At 54.4% G+C, this 23010-nt stretch overlaps 2 protein-coding genes across 2 annotated transcripts; both read right to left on the bottom strand.

The window, feature by feature from the left end:
* Positions 1–75: 75 nt before the first annotated feature.
* GOT2 (glutamic-oxaloacetic transaminase 2) lies at positions 76–13618 on the bottom strand. The gene is made up of 10 exons (XM_038148202.1): positions 13478–13618; positions 8030–8186; positions 6738–6866; positions 6324–6383; positions 6042–6203; positions 5491–5595; positions 4467–4617; positions 3648–3813; positions 2559–2709; positions 76–2089 (listed from the first exon to the last, which is right to left on the bottom strand). The coding sequence occupies exons 1-10, from the start codon at positions 13543–13545 to the stop codon at positions 1967–1969; spliced, it is 1272 nt and encodes a 423-aa protein (XP_038004130.1). The 5' UTR covers positions 13546–13618; the 3' UTR covers positions 76–1966.
* A 1539-nt stretch (positions 13619–15157) lies between these two features.
* CALB2 (calbindin 2) lies at positions 15158–20350 on the bottom strand. The gene is made up of 11 exons (XM_038148425.1): positions 20214–20350; positions 18198–18274; positions 17921–18010; positions 17741–17821; positions 16863–16919; positions 16681–16758; positions 16512–16567; positions 16267–16306; positions 16093–16146; positions 15794–15865; positions 15158–15557 (listed from the first exon to the last, which is right to left on the bottom strand). Exons 1-11 carry the CDS (start codon positions 20302–20304, stop codon positions 15441–15443), a joined length of 813 nt encoding a protein of 270 aa, XP_038004353.1. The 5' UTR covers positions 20305–20350; the 3' UTR covers positions 15158–15440.
* Positions 20351–23010: the final 2660 nt, after the last annotated feature.

Below are 23010 nucleotides of genomic sequence, written 5' to 3'. Positions count from 1 at the left end.
TCCCCTTCGGGTAGCCCTTCCCAGAGGCTGAGCCTGCGGGGACCCGCGGCAAGGAGAGGGCGAGAGACTGGGGGCTGTGCTCCAGGGTGCCTTTATTGTACAGAGAACGAGCAGAAGAACGGCCCCACGCGGGTAAGGGGGCAGGAGGCGGCAGCTCCAGAGCCACGCAGAACCGGGGACCACAGCACAGGAAGCCACAGCGCCGTGGGGCAGCACCTACGGCGTGTGCGGCATGGAAAGCGGTTTATTGCACAAAGGACAGCAAGCAGCGGCTGTGGGCATCGGGCCAGTAAACAAGCGGCGTGGGAGCGGAAACCTTCTGTCAGGGAGCGGCGGGAGGATCCAGCCTTGCAGCAAGTCTGGCAACAACGTGCACCTGACCGGGACAGGTGCACCAGACTGGACCTGTCCCAGCTCCAATGGGCACACAGCTGCCCTGGGCAGGAATGGGAAATGAGGACTGCCCTGCTAAATACCCTGGCATGGCTGCTGAGAGAAGAGGTGCCTGTGGATGGAGACAGCGCACAGACTTAAAAGGTAATGCCTCCAGCTCCGCCTAGGGAGGCTCCACTTCATCGTGGGGCAGTGGCCAAAGATGGCCCCATGGCCCAAGGCAGACAGCTTTTGGGAATTTGTCCTCTCGCCAGCAACACCTATGCTCAACACCATAGACTCAAATTCCAGCTCCATGACACTAGCTCACACCTGGACAACGTCAGTTCACACACACTGTGCTCCTGGGGCCCATCAGTGGGAACTGTCTCTCTGCATGGGATTCTCCAGAGATGAGGGTTACACTGGTCATGTAAGATCCCCTGTGCTAGCACGGCCCCAAGAGGGAATGTTTGGTGCATGGAAGGGACAGGATCCAGCTGCACAATGACAGGATAAGTCCCCAGCTCAACACAGCCATGCACCAGTTTATTTGGATTAAAAATCAGAGTCCAGTAAGTCACAGGACCTCAGGGACACTTGGCTTAGAAGGACAGAATGGTTTTTGAGTCATCAGCTCTCAGATTTGTCTCAAGATCTGTTTTCTGGTGTCACCAGATATGTGGTTGAACAGAGCAGAGGGATGCCCCACACCTCCACACGAGGGGGATACTGCAGGGCCAGCCTCTTGGCTGACAGGTTTGGGACATGCAACAAAGACTGCAGGGAGGGCTGCTGGAGGTAAAGGGCTGGACTGCTGGGCTTAGGACAGGAATGGGGTGAGGCAGAGACCACCAGAGAGCAGTTTTCAGAGGAGATTCTTATTGGGGGGTGGGGGGAGGGTGAGAAATTTTTTCACCTCCAGGTATGAAAGTGAGACAGGTTTAAAAGAGGGACACTGGTCTGCCCCACGCACTGATGCCACTGTGAATTACACCTGAAAGGAGAGTCCCAGATGGAAAGAGCGAAGCCAACGATGGAGCAGAGTTTGGTAGTGAGAAGTCCTCAGAGCTGGTTGTCAGAGGACAGCTTTGGTGCTGCCCAGCCCCAGGCTGGGATGATGGAGGAGGATGGAGCCTGCTGGCAGCAGGGACTGGCTGAGGAGCTTGGGGGAGCACACCAGAGCAGCCCTCCAGCTCAGCACACCCAGCTCCCTACCTGCTGCTGCTTAGGCCAGCAGCCAAAAGCCTCACAAAGCCTTCTCATGGAGAAACGTGTGCGGAGAAGCCTTTGGTGCCTACACTGGTAGGATGGCATTGCTAGCATTTGCTTCCTCCAGCATAGATAGGTGCTGGGGCTGATGGAGAAAGGACGGAGAGCAGGGAAGAGCGTCTATGACGAGCAGGAGGCAGCAATTATGTCCCTGCTCCACAACACTGGGTGGATTTGACTAGGCTTCTACAACTCATCTACAAGATACATTCAGCAGCGGCTTCAAGTGCTGTGGTTGAAGTATTCTGCTTGTTTCTTTTCCCTCCTCATCTTCGACTGGTGAGGAAGGGAAAGCCACCAGCTCCAGGGCACCCCTTTGTCTTTACTTTGTGACTTGATGGATGGCATGAGCCAGGTAACCCACATTGCCTGACGTAACTCCCGCCACAGAGATGCGTCCATCCTTTGTCATGTAGACTGAGAACTCCTTGATCAGCCGCTCCACCTAGGGTGAAAGAGCAAAGTTCAAACTGCAGGCCAACCTCTGCTGTGTCAGCACAGTGCAAATTTACCCAACTTGCTGAAACTCAAAGCAAACTGGCTGCCAGCAGACAGGGCATACCACTACCTGCAGGGTACCCTGGGCACCAAGAGAGATGCTGCTCAGCTCTCAGGCCAAGCAGCAACATTGCAGCTGGAAGAGTTACCTCGCTTGAGCTGACTTTTAAGGTCACTTCAGAGCAGCACCAAGTGACTGCCTGTTTTGATAGACGTGACAGCTACATTTACTTTCAACTTCCCCAAGTACAGCAGGGAACAGAGCAACCAGGGTCCTCATGATGTGCCAGTGCTTAGGGCTCGGATGTTCCTTCTGAGGAAGAAGTGCTTACAAGGGCTCATTTTGGCATCTGCAGTCAAAAACTTACTGACAAGGACTGCAAATGACACTTTGAGACCACTGGAGTTGTGTTTACCTGCTCAGGCTTCAGCCCTGTGAAGCAGAACATGCCGATCTGGTCAGTGATGTGTTGCCAGTTGTGGGAGGATCCCTCTTTCTTGAGGTTGGACACCAGCTGAGTCCGCATGCTGATGATCCGGTCAGCCATGCCCTTCACCTCTGTGAGCCTGAGGAGCCAACCCAGGAACCATTCAGAGCAGGGCTAGAACACACCAATGCTGCTCTCCCCACCCCAGCTATTGACCATCAACCTCTCCACCTGGAGGGGCCCCTTAGAGGGATGCAGATGAGCATGAAGATGTAGCTCCAGCTGGGGGAGCTGCTTCATTCTCCTGATACCACAAGGTGACCTCTTTTTATTTATTCCATTGCTGTTAGACACTACTACCAGAATATAGACATTTCTCACATCTGAAAGCCACGGGTCAGTATGATGCCTCACGGCAGCACTACTCAAACCCAGATAAAACAGTATCTACAGATAAACCAAGAGTGCAGGGGTAGCATTGGCAAACAGGCCCTGCTCCAAAGCAGCACAGCTAGGAAATGTCTCTGCTGGGCCCTGATCAGGAACAAGTGTCAGGCTGCCAAAAGAACACAGCCCCCAGCGAGGCCACAGCACACTGCCAACCTTTGTTCTGCCAGGCCAGCTGCTGGGAGGGACCCGGCACCAAGGGGCTGGGAAAACAGCACAGGCTGATGCCAGGAATCAGGCTTAGAGCATGAGGGTTACATTCCTGGGTCTCATTCCCAGGGGGCTTATGCTTCCACTTCCCCCACATGAGACACACTATATGGCTACACCACCTCAGGCTTTTATGCTCCTTGGATAGGCAGCTCCTGCAGCTCTCTCTCAATCCTTCGGGAGCTTTATCCCCTCCTTTACACAGAGTTTTCTTCCTTGGTAACACAAGGAAAACCTGTTTGTGTCAGGTTAAACTGACACCAGCTGATGCCAGGACATAAGCAGGGATTTCTCCAGAGTAAATGTGGTTCTGACTGTTGCTGAAGCTAAGAGCTGCCTGTGACAGCAGCACACAGTAAGCACAGCACCGGGCTGAACAAAGAGACCTCACTGTCATGAACATTACAGATTTCTTCTTACCACTCTTTCCGTAGGTCAGGGGTGTTGAGGATCATAGAGGCAATGCGTGCTCCGTTCACAGGTGGGTTGGAATACATGGGGCGGATGAGGATCTTCAGCTGTGATTCCACCCGCTTGGCTTCATCTGCATCACTGCAGATCACTGTGAAGGCACCCGCACGCTCTCCTAAGAGAATCACAGAATATCTAGAGTTGGAAGGATCATTGAGTCCAATTTTTGGCCCTGCACAGAACAACCCCAAGAATCCCACAATTCCTGTGTCTGACAGCACTGTCCAAACACTCCTTAAGCTCTGTCAAGCTTATGCTATGACCACTTCTTTGAGGAGCCTGTTCCAATATCCAATCACCCTTTAGGTTAAGAACCTTTCCTGAATATCCAGCCTAAATCCTTCCTGACACAGTTCTATGTCATTCCCTTGGGTCCTGTCACTGGTCACAGAGAGATGATGCCCCTTGAGAGGAAGCTGATATCCCGTGATGAGCTCTGCCTCAGTCTTCTCCAGGTTGAGCAAGGCAAGTGTCCTCAGCTGCTCCTTGTATGGCTTCTCTTTTAAACCATTCACCATCTTTGTAGTCTCCTTTGGACACTCTCTGAAAGCTTTATATCCTTCTTATACTGTGGCACCCAACACCACACAGCTGTAGGGGATCCCTGTTCTCTAGAAGGGTCTCCACCAGCTCCTAATAGGTTATCCCTGCTCAGTACTGCAGGACGAACACAGGCAGCAGGAAGACGCTGGCTGCTAAACCTTGGAGGTACTGGGATCCCACCAGCAGCCTGGATGAAATGATTTCCTTGTCACGTGCCCTACTCACCGTACAGCCCCATGTTCTTAGCAAAGGACTGCGACAGGACGATGTTGATGCCCTGCTCAATGAAATACCGCACAGCCCAGGCATCCCGGTTGATGTCCCCACTGGCAAAGCCCTGGTAGGCCATGTCAAAGTACACGAGGAGGTTTCGTTTCTGCCAGCAAAGATGGAAGAGAGTGTCACAGAAGCTGAGCACCCCTCCAAGGAGCAGGGCAGCAGGATGAGAAAAGCCATGCAGACAGTGGTCTGTCTACCTGCAGCGATTCTCCTCCAGAAAGAGAGGCATTCCCCTTCATTCACCACAGGGAAAGCAGCCCAAAACCTGCAGCTACCCAACACACATTAAATCAGCAGCTAAAGATCCTCCAGGGCATTTATGGGGTGTGCAAGTCTGGCCCAGGAAGCAGAAGTAAATTCACCCGTAATAAAATAGTCTACTTCAATGTCTTCTGTATTATCAGTTTCCAGGAAAATCACCTGGCAACTCTCTAATCAACTAGGCAGATACCCCAGATACACTGCCCCTTAGATCTACCCTTCTGTAGGCCACAGAGATCACTCTGATATCTACCAATTCTCAGGACCCTACTAAGGCCAGGTATTTCCAAGCCAAATTTCAATGGCTACAGGCTTGATGGAGCAGCAGGAAGGAGAAGGTAGAACCTATCCCTATCTATTTGCAGCTGAAGCTGGCAAGGAGACACCAGGCATGTGAGAGATCTTCCAGCATTTTTAATACGCCAGCACTGGGTGCTCTGCTGCAGCAATCACAGCTCATGCTTTCAACCCTGCTGCTCTCCTTTCACGTCTCCCTACTCCAGCTTCCTGGGAAGGTGCCAGCAGAAAGCCCAATGGTCAGCAAGAAGCTTTCTGGGTACATTTGGCTGGCTCCTGTCAGGAACATGACACCCATCCTGGCTTCAGGGAAGGGAATAACCTTTAGCGAAGCAAAGACCAGGTGCCACCCATGAAAGGCCAGAGATGTGGTTTGCCCAGGAATGGCACAGTACCCCGGGACACTGCTTACCTTCACTGTAGCTGCCAGCTCCTTCCATTGCTCCTGCCGGGGATCCACCCCAGTGGGGTTGTGAGCACAAGCATGTAAGAGGATGATGCTCTTCTCTGGAATTTTCTAAGGAAGATGTTATAGAGAATGAATCATCAATGATATCTGAGCATTCTCCTCAGCAGATGAGACAGCTTAGATGAGCTCTGTGAGGCTTCTAGCCTTGGTTTAATGCCTTCAGGCATCATAGAATGACAGAATATTCTGAGCTGCAATGAACCCATAAGGAGTCCACCTCCTTGGCCCTGCACAGGACAACCCTGAGCACCACACTATGTGCCTGAATTGTTCAAACACTCCTTGAACCCTGGCAGACTTGGTGCCATGACAACTTCCCTTGGGACCCTGTTTGAGTGCCCAACCACCCTCTGGGTGAAAAATCTTTTCCTAATATCCAGCCTAAACCTCCCCTGACACAGCTTCATGCCGCATGACCACATATAGGGTAAAGTAATATCACCACCCATTTCCCCACACGACCTCCCTTCTTCCAGGCATGGAAGGCAACTCACAGAAATGTCATCCATGGCCCCAGAGAAGTCAAGGCTGCACGTCTTGGGGTCATAGTAGCGATAAGCCTGAAGTTGCATGCCAGCATCACGGAAAATGGGAGTGTGATTGCCCCAGGACGGTTTGGGTAGATACACATCACGGCTGGCTTTGAAGAATCGTTGCTGGTCAACAGAAAGACAGTGTTCAAACAGGTTGTACACATACAAGCAGTTAGAAAACCGTAAAAAAATCAGCTCTGGTCAAAATATGTCCTTTCCTTCCACTGCTGGCCAGGCACTCACCAAAAAGTTGGCTCCAATTCGCAGAGATCCAGTCCCAGAAATACCCTGCACAGTAACATACTGCAAGAAAAGAAAAAAAAATATCAGTCTGAGTAGCCATGTTGTGTTACAGGGAGAGCACAGTCACTATGTCAGCACTGGCAGCAGCACACCAAAACAGGGACAAGGGGCTGGAGAGACCACAGGGGTCAGCATCTCCAACTCCAGGGCAGGGAGTTGGGCACCCTGGCAAAGTTAAATCTCCTCCTTGGACAGGGCTGTTTCACCCCAGACTTCAGAGCAAGCAGTGATCCTTGGGGCCAGCCAGCCCACAACTCAGAAGCATCAATATCCCACCAGTTCTTCCATGTTTGCTGAGCACCCGTAAACAAACCATGTGTCCTCCCTGCCCCCTGTGTCCCAGCCTCTCCTTACCCGGCCGCTCTTGAAAGCCTCGCTGTTTTCCCCCAGAGCCAGTTCTGCGGATGCCCGGGTGAAATCCGCTAGTCCCCCGATGGGCAAGTACTCCTTATCCATCTTCTTGGATGCTATCATGGCCTCCGCCTGGAAGGGAGGGCACAAGCTCAGCAAGGAAGGCATCACCATGGAGAGAATGATGGACAGCTGAAGGACACTTCTCTGCACATTTGCTTGCTCGAAAGGGGCAAAGGTTGGTTTACAGGAGTTTCTCTGCAGGGCTCACTCCAAGCAAGGGGCAGCAGTAAACATCTCAGATAAAACCCCGCTACCACCAGAGCCCTCAGTGGGTGACAGTGTTGGTACAGTGGAGCCAAGGAAACCTGGTGCCAGAAGAGAGCACCACTTCCAGCCCATTACACGTCAATGCTGCTGCACAAGGACACACACTTCTTTGCCCAAGCAGGAATTGTCCTGCAGGAAAGCAAGACCTGAGTGTTACTGAGAGACACATATCATCTCCACGTAGGATACATCTCCAAACCAGGTAGGTTAGCAAACCTTTTGCAGGGCCTCGTCAGGCTGGAAGTGGCACAGACCCTGGCAGCATTCACATACCACCAGGAAACTGTCCCTGTGACACCATGCAGGCTGCCTGGTTGTGACCCAGCTGCACAGAGAGAGGGAGGGCAAGGGATGGCTTTAAACCCCACACTGATGAGACACATGGAAAAGGCACTCTCCCTGCACCCTCCCTGTCAGTGCAGCCAATCAGTGCATGTGTCAGCTGCCAGCTATTTAACAGCCTATTTCTACCCCTACAGCCCTAAAAGACCCCATAATCCTTTCAAGGGCAATGTCCACACTCAGCTCCCCGGGCTGGAGTTTTAGACTGGCTTATGGAGAAACTGGTAGTATCGGCTCAGCAGAATTTCTAAGACTAATCCACTAAGGGTCCAATGTCAGCTCCTTCCTCCCTTGTGGGGTGCCCTAAAGAACATCAGCCTGTTCAAGAAACACCTTGAAATTCAGAGAACAGGTGCATTGGAGGGCTCAGCAACAAGTTAGAGTTACCTGAATGGGAACAGGACATGTATTTTCTGTTTTGTCCTGTACTACTTAACGGCTCTGTCATGTCTCAAAAGCATTAGTCCTGCTAAGGGAGACATCCAGGAATACTGTCCTGCTCTGTTAGAGACAGAGCTTATTTTAAGGATCAACAGACAAAACTTGCTTAGTGAACTTCCACTTCCCTGACTCCCTCAGCATACCTGGCACCTGGACCTGGGCCTGCCCAGCAGCCAGCTCACCTTGCGGACACAGTTCAGGACATACGGCTTCCCGTTGTCATCCCGATACGCTCCCACTCCCAGGTTCATCTTCTTGGAGTTGGTGTCACGCTTGTAAGCTTCTGTCACCCCCAGGATGGGGTCGGGGGGACCCATCTCCACGTGGGACCACCATGAGCTAAAGGGAGAAACAAGAAGCTAAGCATGAGGTTTGAGAACTGGGCAGAGATGTGCACCAAAAGAAACCCTCAAGGGAAATCTTGTCTTTAAACCACTGAAAAAGGTACAAATAGTGTTCAGAGAATTATCCAAAAAACCAAACCAAACCATTTAAGTCACATCGTATATTGCAGAATGGGCAAAGAGCCTCAGTTCATTGTGGCTGAAGATAACTGACTCCCTCTCAGTCATCAGCATGTTGAAATGCTCCTGTTTGCCTTATGTGCTAACACCACCAAGAGCCCAGGAAACTGAAGCCTTGAACTCCTATGCTCTGGACAAGTGCCCAGAGCCTGCACATGGGATTGCACAGGTCATTCCCCTCCAGGGAACCTTGGCCAGACCCAGGCAATTGCACAAAAGCAGGAATATGGAGTCTCTTCCAAACTCCTGGAAAGGGTGCAGTACATGAAAACTAATTTGTTTTTCTCCCAGCACTGGCTGACAAAATACAGGTATTTCCACTCTTTGCCCTACAAACTCTGCCTCCCCTCGTATTGTAAACAAATGCTGTTTTCCAGGAAATCATAGAAGACAATTTGTTCCCTGTGTGACAAGTTCTGGTGTGAAGACCCTTCCCCTTTGTCAAGCACAAAACCTCCCTGCATCAGGAGGAGCTTTGTGTTCCCCCAACACAAGGAGCCACCTGCCTCTGCCTGGCTGGCAGCACACCCTGAAGATGGAGAGGCTCTCTTAATGTCAAGGGCAGAGCAGACCATGCTATAAAAAGAAACCTGTTATTTCCTTTGGCCACAGTCTCTGCCCTGTCCCATGTCCAGGCTTTGCAGGCCTGCAGGCAGTGCAGGAGCAGCAGTGTGGTGTTTTTTCACTAGCCTGGCAGAGGGATTTGGCTGTCACAGCCCCCTCCTGAAGGCACTGCATGCAGCTCTGAGCATCCTGACTCACCACACAGGTCGCCCAGCTCAGTGGGGAACAAAGGATGCAATACAAAGTAGATTGGGTTTATCTCCTGGAGGACAGAACTCAAGCCTTGATTGCTGAAGGAGAAACACACAGACAGAGACATATCAGCTTCACTATGCTTTGCAGCCCAGGAAAGGCTATGTCATCTGATAATAAGATCCTTTCCCAACTTGGGAATGCTGTCCTGGCGCTGGCCTGTGCCCCAGGCAATGCAGGCAGCCTGGAGCCAGCCCAGGGCCAGCCAGACCTCCAGCTGGGTGTGTGGTGCAGACTCTGTAGGCAGATACAGATCTGTGGGCAGCAGGCCCCACAGGTTAAGGAAGATCTAACTGATCAGCAGAACTCACACAATCATCTTTCATCTCCACTCTGTCCCTGTTTTAGGTCCATTTAGGCCAAGTTTCCCCACTGAAGAAAAATTCTGCACTCTCTCATGTATGTAGTTTGCATCTCACAGAGCCTCAATCATTTGCCCTCTTCAGACTAACTTCAGACAACTCTCTGTACACTATTTCCAAATTTTAAAAAAAGCCTCTTACTCCTTTTGACAGGCTTAGAGGAAGAGGTAGAGCCACCTCAAGTAGTTTAAAAATGGAAGATGTGCTTAACGTTTTTTAGACCACCAACTAGTCTTAATTACCTTTAAAGTATAGGATTAGCTTGGAAAGGAGGATGAGTCAGAGATGCCAGCAACACACACCCTCCAGAGAGGGACAGGGGCTGCAGCCAGTGTGGAGGGAGTGACCTGGGGAACCAACCTGAGCAGGACACGTCAATGGGACTGTCAGGGCAAACTCAGCCGGCTTTGGACAAACCCCTCCCAATGTGTTCCTGGCAATGGAGAGGCAGGAAATGAGAGAAACAATGTGCAGTAGTGTGGCTCTCTTCAGTTTACCTGGTTTAGGATTATTTTGGTATCAAGGGCTGCAGGAGCCTGGCCATCTATTTTGAAGAGCTGCTACTTTGGAGATGGTGACAGCACCTTCTTTCTGCTGGGCTTTTCCCCAAGCAGCTTACAGCGTTTGGGGTATTTAGGTCCCGATCCTGCTAAGGCTTAGGCAGGTCACTGAGCTCTAACATACAGCAATTAATGCTGATCCTGCAGGCATTTACCTAAGCTGCAGCACTCCAGAGAGTTAAGTACTTTTGTTCTGAGCCGGTTTTTGTGTTGGCTTAAGGCACCGATGGGATAGGTTTAGGACTTATTTTCCTGTTCTCAGCATGAAGGTTTCCAGGCAAAACAAAACTCCTCTGGTGTTTCCAGGGAGGTGAGCTTGCAGGGAGACAGGAGAAAAAAAGGCTAGGCTGAGTTATCCAAACACATCAGGATACCAAAGGGATCACAGAGGCAAAGCTTTCCCAAAGGGGTTTGGGAAAAAGAGATCTACCAGGGATCCAAGGCCACAAACCCTCACACTGCTACCCCCCGTTACTGTTGTCCCAGTACTGCCTTGTATTTTATTTTGAGCAATTAAAAGAACATTGGGCTTGAATAAAGGTCAAAGCTATAAACTGCACATCTCTGCCAGGCCAGAGGTATTCAGTGCAGAAAACTAACCAGAGGTAAACTTAAGCTGGGCTTGAACTACCCGAGGGATACTCAATGTAAGCCAAAGGAAGCACATTCTCCAGGTACAGGACTTCCACACAGAAGGCCCAGTCAGAGTTTAGATGCTCATCAGAGATCTCAATAGTCTCTGTACTCTTCAGCCATGCTGGTCTTCTGAGCTGGTTTAATGCACAACTGCAAGTGCAGCGGGACAGAGAAGGTGGAAAAACGCACCAGGAATTGCATAAATTTGCAACATTTTCCAAAAATATATGTGGAACTTATGCCTCAAGAGCACAGACCTAAGAAGTGCTGAAGGACTCAAGCCAAGCCCAGAGAGCAAGCGTTTACAAGCCCAGTGAAGGTTTCCATCCTGGAGAGGCCAGCCCACGTTCCCTGAGGCACAGCTACATAAGATACCAGATTTCAGAAGCTTTGCCAAAGCCCCCACAGCAGTTCTGCAAGACAGAGCAGAGCAGGGGCCAAAGGATGTAAGGGGCCAAAGGATGTACGTAAACCACATCTAAAGCAAATATTTACACAAGAACAATGCCAACAGGCTGCTGGCTACTACAGGGCCTTTCAAGCCTACAAATTCCTTGCCCCAGTGAGCTTTGGATAAGCTTTCCACCAAGAAAAGTATTTAAATAGCTGTCTTGTGATACATCAGAGCAGCAGACTGAGTTATCGTCCTAATTAGCATTTGTGTGTCAAAGGAGCTGTTTTAACCATTTCTTATCTCTTAACCTCCATTCTGCTTTCAGAAAGAGCATTCTTAGCACAGATTAATGATAGCAGCTGGAGCACCACATTATATTGCTGAAGATAAGGAAACAGAAACTGCTAATCAGTGCTTGGCTTCCCTTCTTGCACAAGCCACTATTCCTGAACGGAAAAGGGGGCTGTGCACAGAGGCTCCTTACTTACAAAACTTAACAACCTCTCTCGGTGACCTCAGTGCAATTTGGTACTTTACAGTTTGCTGTATAACAAGCTTGAGAAAAGCAAAGCTTATGCCAGCAGGCTGCACACCTTTCACAGGCCTGTTACAGTCCACGGGCACAAAACACAAGTTCTAGACAGCTGCTCTTCTGTCCCTGCTGAGAAGAGCCAGAACGCTGGCTTAGAAGCAGTAGTGACTGCTGAAATAAAGATTAAAAAACCCCCCACTGCTTTCCTCCTCTGATGCAGGCTGGAAACTGTTTCTTAGAGACTTCCCCACTAGTGAGGGCCAGGAGTCAAAGGGTTCCAGAGAGCAGCAAGGCCTCATCCAGATCCCTCTGCACACTCTGCTTCTTGGCCACCTGGTCTCAGTGATGTTCCCAGCCCCATGGCTCTCAGGTCAGCTGTACTTTATGGAAACTACGATGTTCTGGGCTTTTCACACAGCTCCAGCATCCTTCTATCCAAACCTCTGCTGACCAGAGACAGCAGAATCCAGAGCTGCCAGCACAGGACTGGTACTCACAGGAACAGTCACTCCCACCCTGCTCCTGCCAGGGTTGGTACCTCTGAGAGCACAGCTCTAGCACAGCCAGCACTACTCCCACCCCATTTCTTGGATCATGGGGTCACTGCGGACCTGCTGCACCGTGCATGAGGCCCACTGCACAGTACAGAGGTCCTTTTGGTCCCACTACACAGGGCAGCCAGACAGCACCACCTCAGCACCATTTTACAGCACACAGAATGCTGGAATGGTTTGGGTTGGAAGAGACCTGAAAGATTGCATTGTCCAACCCCCTGCCATAAACAGGGGCACCTTCCACTAGACCTGGATGCTCCAAGCCCTGTCCAACCTGGCCTTGAACACTTCCAGGGATACAACAGGCAGTTTTTCTGAACAACCTATGCCAGGGCCTCACCACCCTCACAGGGAAGAATTTGTTCGTACTATCCAATCTAACCCTGCCCTCTGTCAATTTAAACTCCTTCCCCCTTGTCCTGGCACTCCATACTTGTCAAATGTCCCTCTCCAGCCCTCCTGTAGCCCCTTTAGAGAGTGGAAGGCCAGAATTAGGTCACCCCAAAGCCTTCTCTCTTCCAGGTTGAATAACCCCAGCTCTTTCACTCAGCCTTTCCCCATGGAAATGGTGCTTCGTTCCTCTAATCATCTTTGAGGCTTCCTCTGGACTTGCTCGAACAGGTCAATGTCCTTCTTGTCCAACAGTGGATGCAGTGCTGCAGGTGGGGCCTCAGCAGAGCAGACCAGAGGGGCAGAATCTCCTCCCTTTACCTGATGCCTACACTGCCGGTGATGCAGCCCAGGACACTGTTGGTTTCTGCGCTGCCAGCGCACATGGCCTGGGCACGTCCAGCCTCTCATCGACCACATCATTCGTGGCCCGAAGCACATTGTACATCACTAGCAGCACCCCAGCCAATCCCTCCTGGCACAGGGTGTCCCCAACCCATCGGTCAAGGGACAGGGTGTCCTCAACCCGTCGGTAAGGCACAGGCTCCCCCCGGCCCCGTTTCTCGGGGCTCCCAGCTGCCTACGCGCCCTCCACGGCGGCGCCTCAAGGGCAGGCGGGGGGCGCCGGCCTGGGCCGCAGCCAATCAGAGCGCGAGGACCCCCCTCCCCAGCCAATCAGAGCGCGGTCCATCCCCCCGGCAACCCCCATCCCCAGCGCGCCGTCAGCCGCGGGCCGCGCGGGGGGACTCGCTTCCCGCAGCCTCCCCCCACCGCCACCTGCGAGCGGCGCTCAGCCGCGGGAAAACCCCTCCGCCGACACCGGCGGGCGGCCCTAGGGGCTGAGCCACCTCTCAGCCCTCACCTGGCGCGGGAGGCGGCGGCGGCGAGGCGCGGGGCGGCGAGGAGCCGGCGGCTGTGCAGGAGCGCCATGGCGGCAGCGGCGGCGGTGGCAGCGGCGGGCGGGCACTTCACACCACGGGCGCCGGCTGAGCGCTCCGCCCCGCGCATGCGCCGCCGCGCCCGGGCGCCGCCCGCGCTGCCCCCTGGCGGCCGCTGCGGGTTAGTGCAGCCGCGCCGCTCGGCCCGGGGCGGTGCCGCGCTGTGCTGGGCTGTGCTGGACTGTACCGCGCTGTGCTGGGCTGTGCTGGGCCGTGCCGGGCCGTGCTGGGCCGTGCCGGGCCGTGCTGGGCTGTGCTGGGCCGTACCGGGCCGTGCTGGGCTGTGCTGGGCCGTACCGGGCTGTACCGGGCTGTGCTGGGCTGTGCTGGGCCGTACCGGGCTGTGCTGGGCCGTACCGGGCTGTACCAGGCTGTGCTGGGCCGTACCGGGCTGTGCTGGGCAATGGTGGGCCATACTGGGCCGTACCGGGCTGTGCTGGGCTATGCTGGGTGGTGCTGGGCGGTGCTGGGCATTACTGGGACATGCAGGACTCAACTGGGATATAGTGGGCCATGCTAGGCTGTACTGGGCCACCTTGTACCAGGCCATACTGGCTGTACTGGGCTGTCCTACACTGTACTGGGCTGTAGTAGGCTGTACTGGGATATGGAGGACTCAACTAGGGCGTGTTGGGCCATACTAGGCTGTGTTGCACCATCCTGTACCAGTCTGTACTTGGCCATACTGGGACATACAGGGTGGTACTGCACCATACTAGGCTGCACAGCGCTGTACTTGAGCTGTATAGTACTGCACTGCACCATATGGAGCCATACAAGTCTTGAGCAGTCTTGGGCCACAGTGAGCTACACAGGATTGTAACACACCATATGGGACTCTACAGGGATATACATGGCTGTACTTGGCCATATGGAGCTGTACTAGGCCATACTGGGCTGTATGGGGCTGTACTTGGTTGCCCTGTGGCATTCTGGGCTGTACAGGGCCATGTGGAACTGTAAAGGTCTGTACTGGGCTGTGCTTAGCTACACAGGACTGTACAGCTCCACACGGATCTGTACAGTGTGGTACTGGTCCATACAGGAATGTATTGAGCCACAGAGGGACAGCCAGGGCTGTACTGGGTCATGCTGGGCTATGTGGGGCTGTGCTGGGCCATATAGCACTGCACTGTGCCATACTGGGCTGTTCTGAGCCATACTGAGCTGTGTGGGATTTACTGGGCCATAATGGGCTGTACTGGGCTGTACCTGTCCAGGTGGGACTGCCCTGCACCCTACTGGGCCATCCAGGCCTCAGCTGGGCTGCACAGCAGTGGGAAAGGTTGCACTGGGACTCGCCAGCATCGTCACCCTGGCACTGGTTTCCAAAACTGGGAGTGGGGGAAACAACCCTTGGAATGTCCCAGCGGCTTTGGCAGGGTGTGGGAAGGGTGGGTGGGAGGTACACTGTCCCCACCCAGCTTGCCTGCACTCTCCTCCCCAGGGATTTTCCAGTGACCCTCATTCCATGGGGGCTTTCACAAATGCTCCATCTCTCTTCCCCACCCAGCAGCCACGTCCTCTCTGGGATCAGAGTGTGACATCCCCCTCCTCCCTGTCACCCCGCAGCCCGCCATGGGGTGGAGAAATAGGGGCTTCAGTCTAGCAGTACTTGAATTTATTAGTAAACTGTTCTTTGGTAAATGATAAAAACTCAAGAGACCAAAGGAATGAAAACAACACCCCCGCAAAGAAAAAAAAAACAACAAACATATCATTAAACAAACCAGGCAGATGGGAAAAAAAATAAAGTTCCCCCCCCCAAATGGGATTTTAGCAACCTACAGCAAACCCAAGAGATGTTGGGGGAGCTCTGCAGTGATGGGGGCTCCCCTTTGTGCTTGTTTTCGGGGAGGAGGAGCGTGGGCTGTGTATATGGGGGTCCTACATGGGGGGCTCATTGCAGAGCACCATCTCCAGTTCCTTGCGGTACAGTTTGCCCCCGTCGGAGAGGTTCATGATGCTCTTCCTGTAGTTGGTGAGCTGCTGGATGTTCATCTCCTGCAAGGCATGGGGGTCACTGGGGGTGGGCATCCCCTTTCTCCCGGGGCAGTACCCCCGGGCTGAGATTACACTCCCCCCAGTTCCAGTGCAGCTTCCCATGAGGATGCAGGGTCAGCACTTGGACCAGCATATCCTGGTCCCCATGGAGCATGGACATGGAAAGATGCTGCTGGGAGATGGGAGAAGGAACTGGGGGGCTCTGGGGGTGGCACCCAAGCTCTGCCCCCACTTACTTTCTTATTCTTCTCATACAGGTCTTTCAAAAGTGCATCCAGCTCATTCTCATCAATGAAGCCATTTCCATCCTGGATAGTGTGGGAGGGACATCAACAGCAGGAAGGACATGAGCCCTGCAATTCCCCCTTGGACATGGGCATCCCCAGACCCTCACCCAGCACAGCCAAAGGTAAACCCAGTTCTCCCACCCTAAACCAGAGCAGGGAATTGCCCCAACCAAAACCATATGATTTGGGGTTACTTTTTTGCCAAGTTATATTTATTCATGGCGGTTTCCCATCAGCTGGCTCCTTACCTTGTCGTAGAAGGCAAAGATGGCATTGAACTCATCTGAGGACAGCTTCATTCCCTGGGAAGTGACAAGGGAATGAGGGAGGTACCAGGGTATGAGAGAGGGGATGGAGGTACAAACAATGGGAATGGGTTGGTTTTGTTGTTATTATTAGCAGTAGGAGTAGTATTATGTTACCTGAAACTTCAGAAGAAAGTTTTCTTGCACAGGCAAAAGTCTGAAAAACAAGAAGGGCAGGGAAGAGCGGGAAGCAGCCAGAAAAAAGCATTTTCTTAAATCACAGTGATGTTTTGCTCAGAAACATGAGTAAATTAAAGAGGAAAACAGTTTTCCCTGCAAGCTGGAGCAGACTCTTCCTAAACATGAGCATTTCAGGTGTCTTTCCCTCCCCAGCTCTTCCTTCTCACTGCCCGTGACCTTACCGGGACATCTCAGAGAGGCCCAGCTTCCCATCACCGTTCATGTCGAACATCCGCAGCTGTTGGGATACAAAGAGTCCCCTGTCACCCATCACCTCCTCCTCCCCTGCCTGCCACCCACCTGGGGTCCTGAGACCCCCGGTGGGGACACGGTGCCCCAGGTCCCACTCACAATGGTCTGTGTGTACTCCTGCAGCTTGGGCTCATCGTAGGGCCGGTTTGCCTTCTTCAGCAGGTCCGACAAGAAGCCCTGGGAGGAGAGGGTTTTGCTGGCTGTCCCCGTCCCCAGCTGTCCCAGTGGGGATGTCCCACTGGCAGGGACCCAGCCCAGCCCACCCTATGCCCACAGCCCACCTTGAGCTCGTTGGCCTCGATGTAGCCGCTGCGATCCGTGTCGTACCTGCGCCAAGCCTGTGGAGGGACTGCCATGAGGCTTTGCAGAGGCTCGTGTCCCCCGCTCCCCTCTGACGTGTGTATGTCCCCATAAATCCCTGCTGAGAGTGTCCCCCACCACCCTAAAGGAGATGGGGCTGTCTCACACCTTCCACTGGCATCACCTGCTCTCCCTTGGGGCTAGATGCTTTTGTTCAGCCCCACACCAAGAGTTCAAGCACCTTTATCCTCATGTCAGTATGCAAGACCAGGCTTTAATATTTAATGATACTTAATTGCATCCCCCAATTAAACAATAGTGTCTGCTTACCCCCCCCCCCCCCACCCGTACATATCACAAGGTGCTCCTCTTTCAGCCTTCCCCTCCACCCAGGGTTCAGTTTCCACGTGCAAGCTCCTTCTTCTCCAGGATGCTGCACATTCCCTCCCACCCCCAGCTATGTTTTATTTCCCATCTACAATTTGCTGCAAGAGCACAATGAATTTGTGGGGTGGGCCAGAACAATGTTGGCTTTGGCACATTCCTTGGGCACTTAGGAACAACCATGAGGAGAAGTTTACAAAAAAAAAAGCCCCAGATCCTTGCAGCTCACCTTGCCTAGAGGCTGGGATGAGGCATCTGATTGCCCTGAGAAGTATCCAAGGGGTGCTGAGAACTGGGAAAACTCACCACACTCCTGCTCTTCCCTGAACCAGCACTGCCTCCCAGTGCTGAGTTAATGCCAAGAGTTTTGAGGAGACATGGGGATGTTTGGGCAGTTCAAACTCCCAGTTGTTTTCCCTTGGTGGAGCTGGATTGAATTCCCTGGGGATCCCCCAGTGCCGCCTGTCCTACTCACCTCCATGAACTCTGAACTGGAGCCCACATGCTGGCGGAAACACAGCAGAAAATTCTCCTCCGTGGGCAGGATCTGGGCCAGCTGTGGGAAACACAGGCATGGTGGAATGGTGGAAGGCAAACGTGAGCATGGAGGTGGAACGTGAACAACCTGGGGTTCGTCAGGTCCAGAGCTGCTCACCTCTGCCATCTCGATTTTGCCATCCGCATTTTTGTCATATTTGTGCATAAACTCCTTCATCTTGTCACCCAAATTGTCCTTCTTTGAGTCCTGCAGCAAGGAGAGAGGGAATGGGAGCATTTCCCCCATTCCCTGTGCTGGTCCTCTCCCGCTTTCTTCCCAGAGGGGTCCCAGTCCCACTCATGAGTGCCCAAAGGAGATGGGGCTGACATGAGCATGAGTCTTTGGGCACAAGGGAACAGGGGAAGGAGGGAGCAAAACCAGAAGATGCTCTTACCACACCCGCCCCCTTTCTTGCACTTTCCAGCTCCTGGAAGAAATTTTCCAGCTCTTTGCCTTCAATGTAGCCATTTCCTGCGGGAGGAAAAAAAATGCAGTAAGACTTTCACAGTGTCAGAGCACAGGAGGGGAGGCACAGATGCTCCCAGGGGACATGGCACTTGTTCCTCTGCACCCGAAGTGGCTTTGAATTCAGTTGGGGAAAAAAGAAAAATCAACAGGAGTTTTGAGCTGGGAAAAAAGAATAAGGCCAAGAAAAGCTGTGGCCAGTAGCTTGGCTTCCTCCAAGCAGCAGCTTGGACAGGTCTGATCCATGTCCGCAGAGCAGTGGGATGTGGAGTGTCATGGAAAATCCCCTCCGGAGAGCCACAGCCAGTCCATGCAGCTCCACCTCGGAGCCTCAGGGCAGCTGTGGCTGGTAAAGTGAGGACATCAAAGACATCCAAGGGGACATCTCTGGGGCATGACAAGCCTTCAGGGCAGGTGGCTCAAGGTGTGGAAGCCACATTGAAGGGGTTTAAATGCAGGGATGAGCTTGGGTGAAGTAGTCCCATCACAGGGAAGCAGCCAGGGCTGTTGGAGCTCCTGCCTGGTGCAGCTGAGCACTGTTCTTGTCAAGGCCACCTTCCTTCACGATGCCTGAGTCCCTCCTCTCCTGGGCACCTGCCGTGCTGCAGCTCGACAGCCTTGCCCTGCCTGGGGGCCGTGGGCCAAGCTGGAGCCGTGCCTGCCGCGGTGTTTAGGAGATGACAGAGCACATCCAAGGACACAGTGGGACGCGCTGCAGGGAGGCAGCTGGACACCCACATCAGGAGCTGCCCACTCCCACTGGAGTGCCACCTTCCCAGCCCCTTGGCTGCTCCAGTGCCAGCAGCGACAGGGACCTGTGTCCGTGTCCCCGATGCTGTGAGGCTGCAGTGGGGGGGACCCTAAAATGCAGCCAGGAGCAAGCTGAGCTCCAGTTCCAGCAGCGCAGCTGGGGAGGCTACATGATGCAGTTCCCAGGAGGTTTTTGGTCCCCAAACCTCCCTGCAGGAGCAGGAGCTCAGTGAAGGACAGGAGCTTTCCCCTGGGCTGCTGTTCCCAGCAGGCTGAGCCACCTTTGTGGCACCGCAGCGCTGGAAGAAACTGTTTTCCCACAAAACAATGCTGTTTTTTGCATTTCCCCCCCTTTTTGGGGCTGACAGTGGTAGAAACAGGGATGTTCTGCCCAGATGTGACTCCGTGGGAAGGTGACATCCCTATAGTGGACACGGTTTTTGCCAGCATCCCTGGGGAGAGGTTCTGGGAGGCTGGGGAGCAGGCAGGCAGAGACCAAGCACTCCAGACGTGGAGGGACTGTTCCTCAGCCTGCTCCGGGCGTGGGACACCCTCTCTGGGGATGGGACACCCTCTCTGTCACTCCTGGCAAGGGGGTGGCCCTGGGCCAATCTGGTGGCCGCGCTGCCCCACTCCTTCCAGGTACCAAGTGTGGGGCACTGCCGAGGCGGGGAGACGGAGGGGACCGAAGGTGGACACTGGGCACCCCGGAAGGGCAAAACGCCCAGAGCAGCACCCAGAGGTGACACCGGCCCCGAGCAAATCCCAGCTCTCAAGGCACCCGGGGGACATGTCAAGGAGACCCGGGATATCCCGGGCTCAGCGTCCCATGGGCTGAGGGCTCCCAGTGGGGTCCAGTTCTGGGGCTCCCCGTCCTTTCCCGATGGGGAGGTCCTGGGAGACCGATTGCTTCCCCGACCCCGGAGCTTCAACCGACGGGGCTGCGCCGCGGAGACTCTCCATCACCCCGGAGACTCTCCATCCTGGAGTCTCTGCATCCCGGGGGCTCTCCATCACCCCCGGGGCTCACCGTTACCCCCGGGCTGCGGCGGTGGAGGCTCTATCCTCTCCTCCGGGATGTCCAGGGACTCTTCACCACCCCCCCTTCAGCCCCGCGCCCCCAGGGATGCTCAGCCCGCTGCCCTCCCCGCCGGTTTTTTGAGGAGCGAAGTGTCCCGCGCGCCCCGGGACTGACCGTCCGCGTCGAAGTGCCGCCAGATGTCGAGGAACTGGGAGGCGGTGAGCTCGGCCAGGTGGAGGTGCGGGGCCTGCTGCGGGCCGGCCATCCCGCTCCCGATCCCGCTCCCGATCCCGCCGCTCCCGATCCCGCCGCCGCCCGCAGCCGCCTTTTATACCCGCCGCCGCCGCGCCGCCCGCCGCCGCCAGAGGGCGCCGCCGCCCCGGGACACCGGCCGGGCACGGGGGCAGCGGGTACCGGGACAGCGGGACACACGGACAGCGGGTACCGGGACAGCGGGACACACGGACAGCGGGACACACGGACAGCGGGTACCGGGACAGCGGAACACACGGACAGCGGGTACCGGGACAGCGGGACACACGGACAGCGGGACACACGGACAGCGGGTACCGGGACAGCGGGACACACGGACAGCGGGACACACGGACAGCGGGTACCGGGACAGCGGGACACCGGGACAGCGGGACACACGGACAGCGGGTACCGGGACAGCGGGACACACGGACAGCAGGACACACGGACAGCGGGTACCGGGACAGCGGGACACACGGACAGCGGGACACACAGACAGCGGGTACCGGGACAGCGGACAGCGGGACACACGGACAGCGGGATAGCCAGACAGCGGGTACCGGGACAGCGGGACAGCCGGACACCTGGACGGCAGGACAGTGGGACACCCGGACAGCGGGACACCGGGATATCAAGATATCAGGACGTCAGAACATCGGGATACAAGAACATTGGGACACCAGGATATTGAGATACTGGGACACCCGGACATTGGCATACCAGGACATTAGGACACCAGGACAATGGGATACTGAGACACCAGGATACTGGGACAGTGGGAGCAGCACTGGGCACTGTAGTCGGCAGCCCATGCACTGTGTTCCTGCCTTGTCACCTAACCCTACTCTCTCACCTACCGCTGTCCCATGACATCTACTCCTGCCCTGTGTCACCTATCCCTGCCCTGTGCCACTTACCCCTGTCCCACATTACCCACCCTGCTTAATGTCACCTACCCCTTTCTTGACACCCAACTGCCCTGTCACTCTGCCCTGCTGCCTCTTCCTGCCTTGTCACTCCATTCCTTCCTCAAGTCCCTGCATGTGCCTTCCTATGCCACTGAGTCCTACCCCAGTCACCGTGTCCATGCTCTGTGTCACCACACCTGTGTCATTGTCCCTCTGCCTCATGGCAGCTTCATGGCTTATGATTTGCTGGTCCTGGCAGGAGGAGCAGGGCAATGACAATCCCTATGTCACCACCCCCAAGGGACCATGCAATGGCCATAGCAGGGCTGTCACTTGCACCCGTGGCTGGAGTGCATCCACACAAAACATGGACACTGCAGCCATCTTTTGGAGGAAAAACCAAAGAATCCTGAGATCAAGGCTCTGCCATCCCAGCTGGAGCAGGGCTCCTTGGGGTATAGAAGGGATGCTCAGCCCAAAACACATTTCTCATCCTGCTCCTCTTGCCGCTCATCAGCTTGTTGCAGGATTTTCTTTTCCCAAGTTTTCCCAAACGGCAGGGAAGTTTCCAGGCCCAAACAAAACAGCCACACATGGGGTTTGTCACTGGCTCCAGCGCAGCCTGCCCAGGGGAAGCGTTGCCATGGCTACAGGGAAAAAAAAAATTCAGATCCAGCAAGAAGGCTGAGCTGATGGAAGTGCTTAATTAAAGATGAGAAGGCATCAGGGAAGTTCAGATGTGCGCAGAGCGGGGACGCAGTCGGCAGCAGGCACTGCTGGGAGTTATTCGGGGCACTGCCCATCCTGCCAGGTGCTGGTGCCTCTCATTTTGGTCTTTTGGCTGGAAGAACAGGGAGGGTGAGGTGCCCCCTCCAAATGGCAGGAGCCTGGAGGAGCTCAGCGCAGTGGAGATGGAGCCATGCCTGGCTCTAATGCTGTGGGAGGCTGAGGCAGGGCAGGACACAGGACCTCAGGCAGGGGAAGAGATGCTGTGCCAGCATCCCATGAGGAAAGCCACACTGGGACACCGAGCAGTGCGATGGCCTTCTACTCCTCCCTGCTGCATAGCACAGCCTTCAGGCACACATGGGATGCTGAAGGGTGTCCTGTGTATTCCATTTGCATTTCCTGTGGTTTGGCACAGAAATTAGTCCAAAAAAGCCTCTTTTTTCCATTATTGCAGCACAATTTTCCCCAGCAGAGCCTATTGCTTTACTGTCCCACATCCTCCAGAGCAGATTTTTCCCAGGGGCTGAGAGGGGACATTCACTGCTTCTGCAGGGCTGTGTTTAGGGATGTGTCCCCAGTTGTGCCAGGCAGGGGAGAGAATGGGCACAGGGACCAACACTGGTCCATCATCTGCTCCACAGGGAGCAGAGCTCCAGCCCAGCACAGGGATGGCTCTGGGTCACCAGCCTTTCATGTTGCTCCATGACACCCACCTCTCTGCTAACAAAGGTTGCTCCAAGGTGGGGGCTGGGAGCAATATTTGGACTCCAGGTGTACTCCCTCCCTTCTCTGGGGAAATGCTTCCCCAAGCTGCCTCTCTGAAGCAGCTGGCGGTGCAAGAGGGGCTCGTTGCTGTAGGAAGGGATTTGCTAAGATTGAGAAAGACTTTTAGAGAGGGCTCTGAAGCTTCAGGAAAGGAAAGCAAGGGGGGGTTGTGCTGCTGTTTGAAGCCATCTCCCACATGGGTGTCCAGGCACTGGGATGTCCCTTCTGCAGGAGAAAAGGCTGGATGGTTTCCTCCAGCCTTCACCCCTGTCCCACAACCCAGGGTGGATATCAGGAAAAGATTCTTCACCCAGAGA

This window comes from Motacilla alba, chromosome 11, assembly GCF_015832195.1.
Source record: "Motacilla alba alba isolate MOTALB_02 chromosome 11, Motacilla_alba_V1.0_pri, whole genome shotgun sequence".
NCBI lineage: Eukaryota > Metazoa > Chordata > Aves > Passeriformes > Motacillidae > Motacilla > Motacilla alba.
The sequence above is the reverse complement of the archived record's forward strand: the minus strand, read 5'-3'. Positions and strand labels throughout refer to the sequence as shown.

Excerpts from the sequence above, each read along its gene's own strand:
- GOT2 (XM_038148202.1), bottom strand. The coding sequence starts at position 13,545 with ATGGCGCTCCTGCACAGCCGCCGGCTCCTCGCCGCCCCGCGCCTCGCC. Across the intron at positions 8,187-13,477 it reads GCCGCCGCCTCCCGCGCCAG|CTCATGGTGGTCCCACGTGG; the intron begins GTGAGGGCTGAG and ends TTCTCCCTTTAG. Across the intron at positions 6,867-8,029 it reads TCCTGAACTGTGTCCGCAAG|GCGGAGGCCATGATAGCATC; the intron begins GTGAGCTGGCTG and ends CCTCCCTTCCAG.
- CALB2 (XM_038148425.1), bottom strand. The coding sequence starts at position 20,304 with ATGGCCGGCCCGCAGCAGGCCCCGCACCTCCACCTGGCCGAGCTCACC. Across the intron at positions 16,920-17,740 it reads CCAGTTCAGAGTTCATGGAG|GCTTGGCGCAGGTACGACAC; the intron begins GTGAGTAGGACA and ends GTCCCTCCACAG. Across the intron at positions 16,759-16,862 it reads TCGAGGCCAACGAGCTCAAG|GGCTTCTTGTCGGACCTGCT; the intron begins GTGGGCTGTGGG and ends CTCTCCTCCCAG.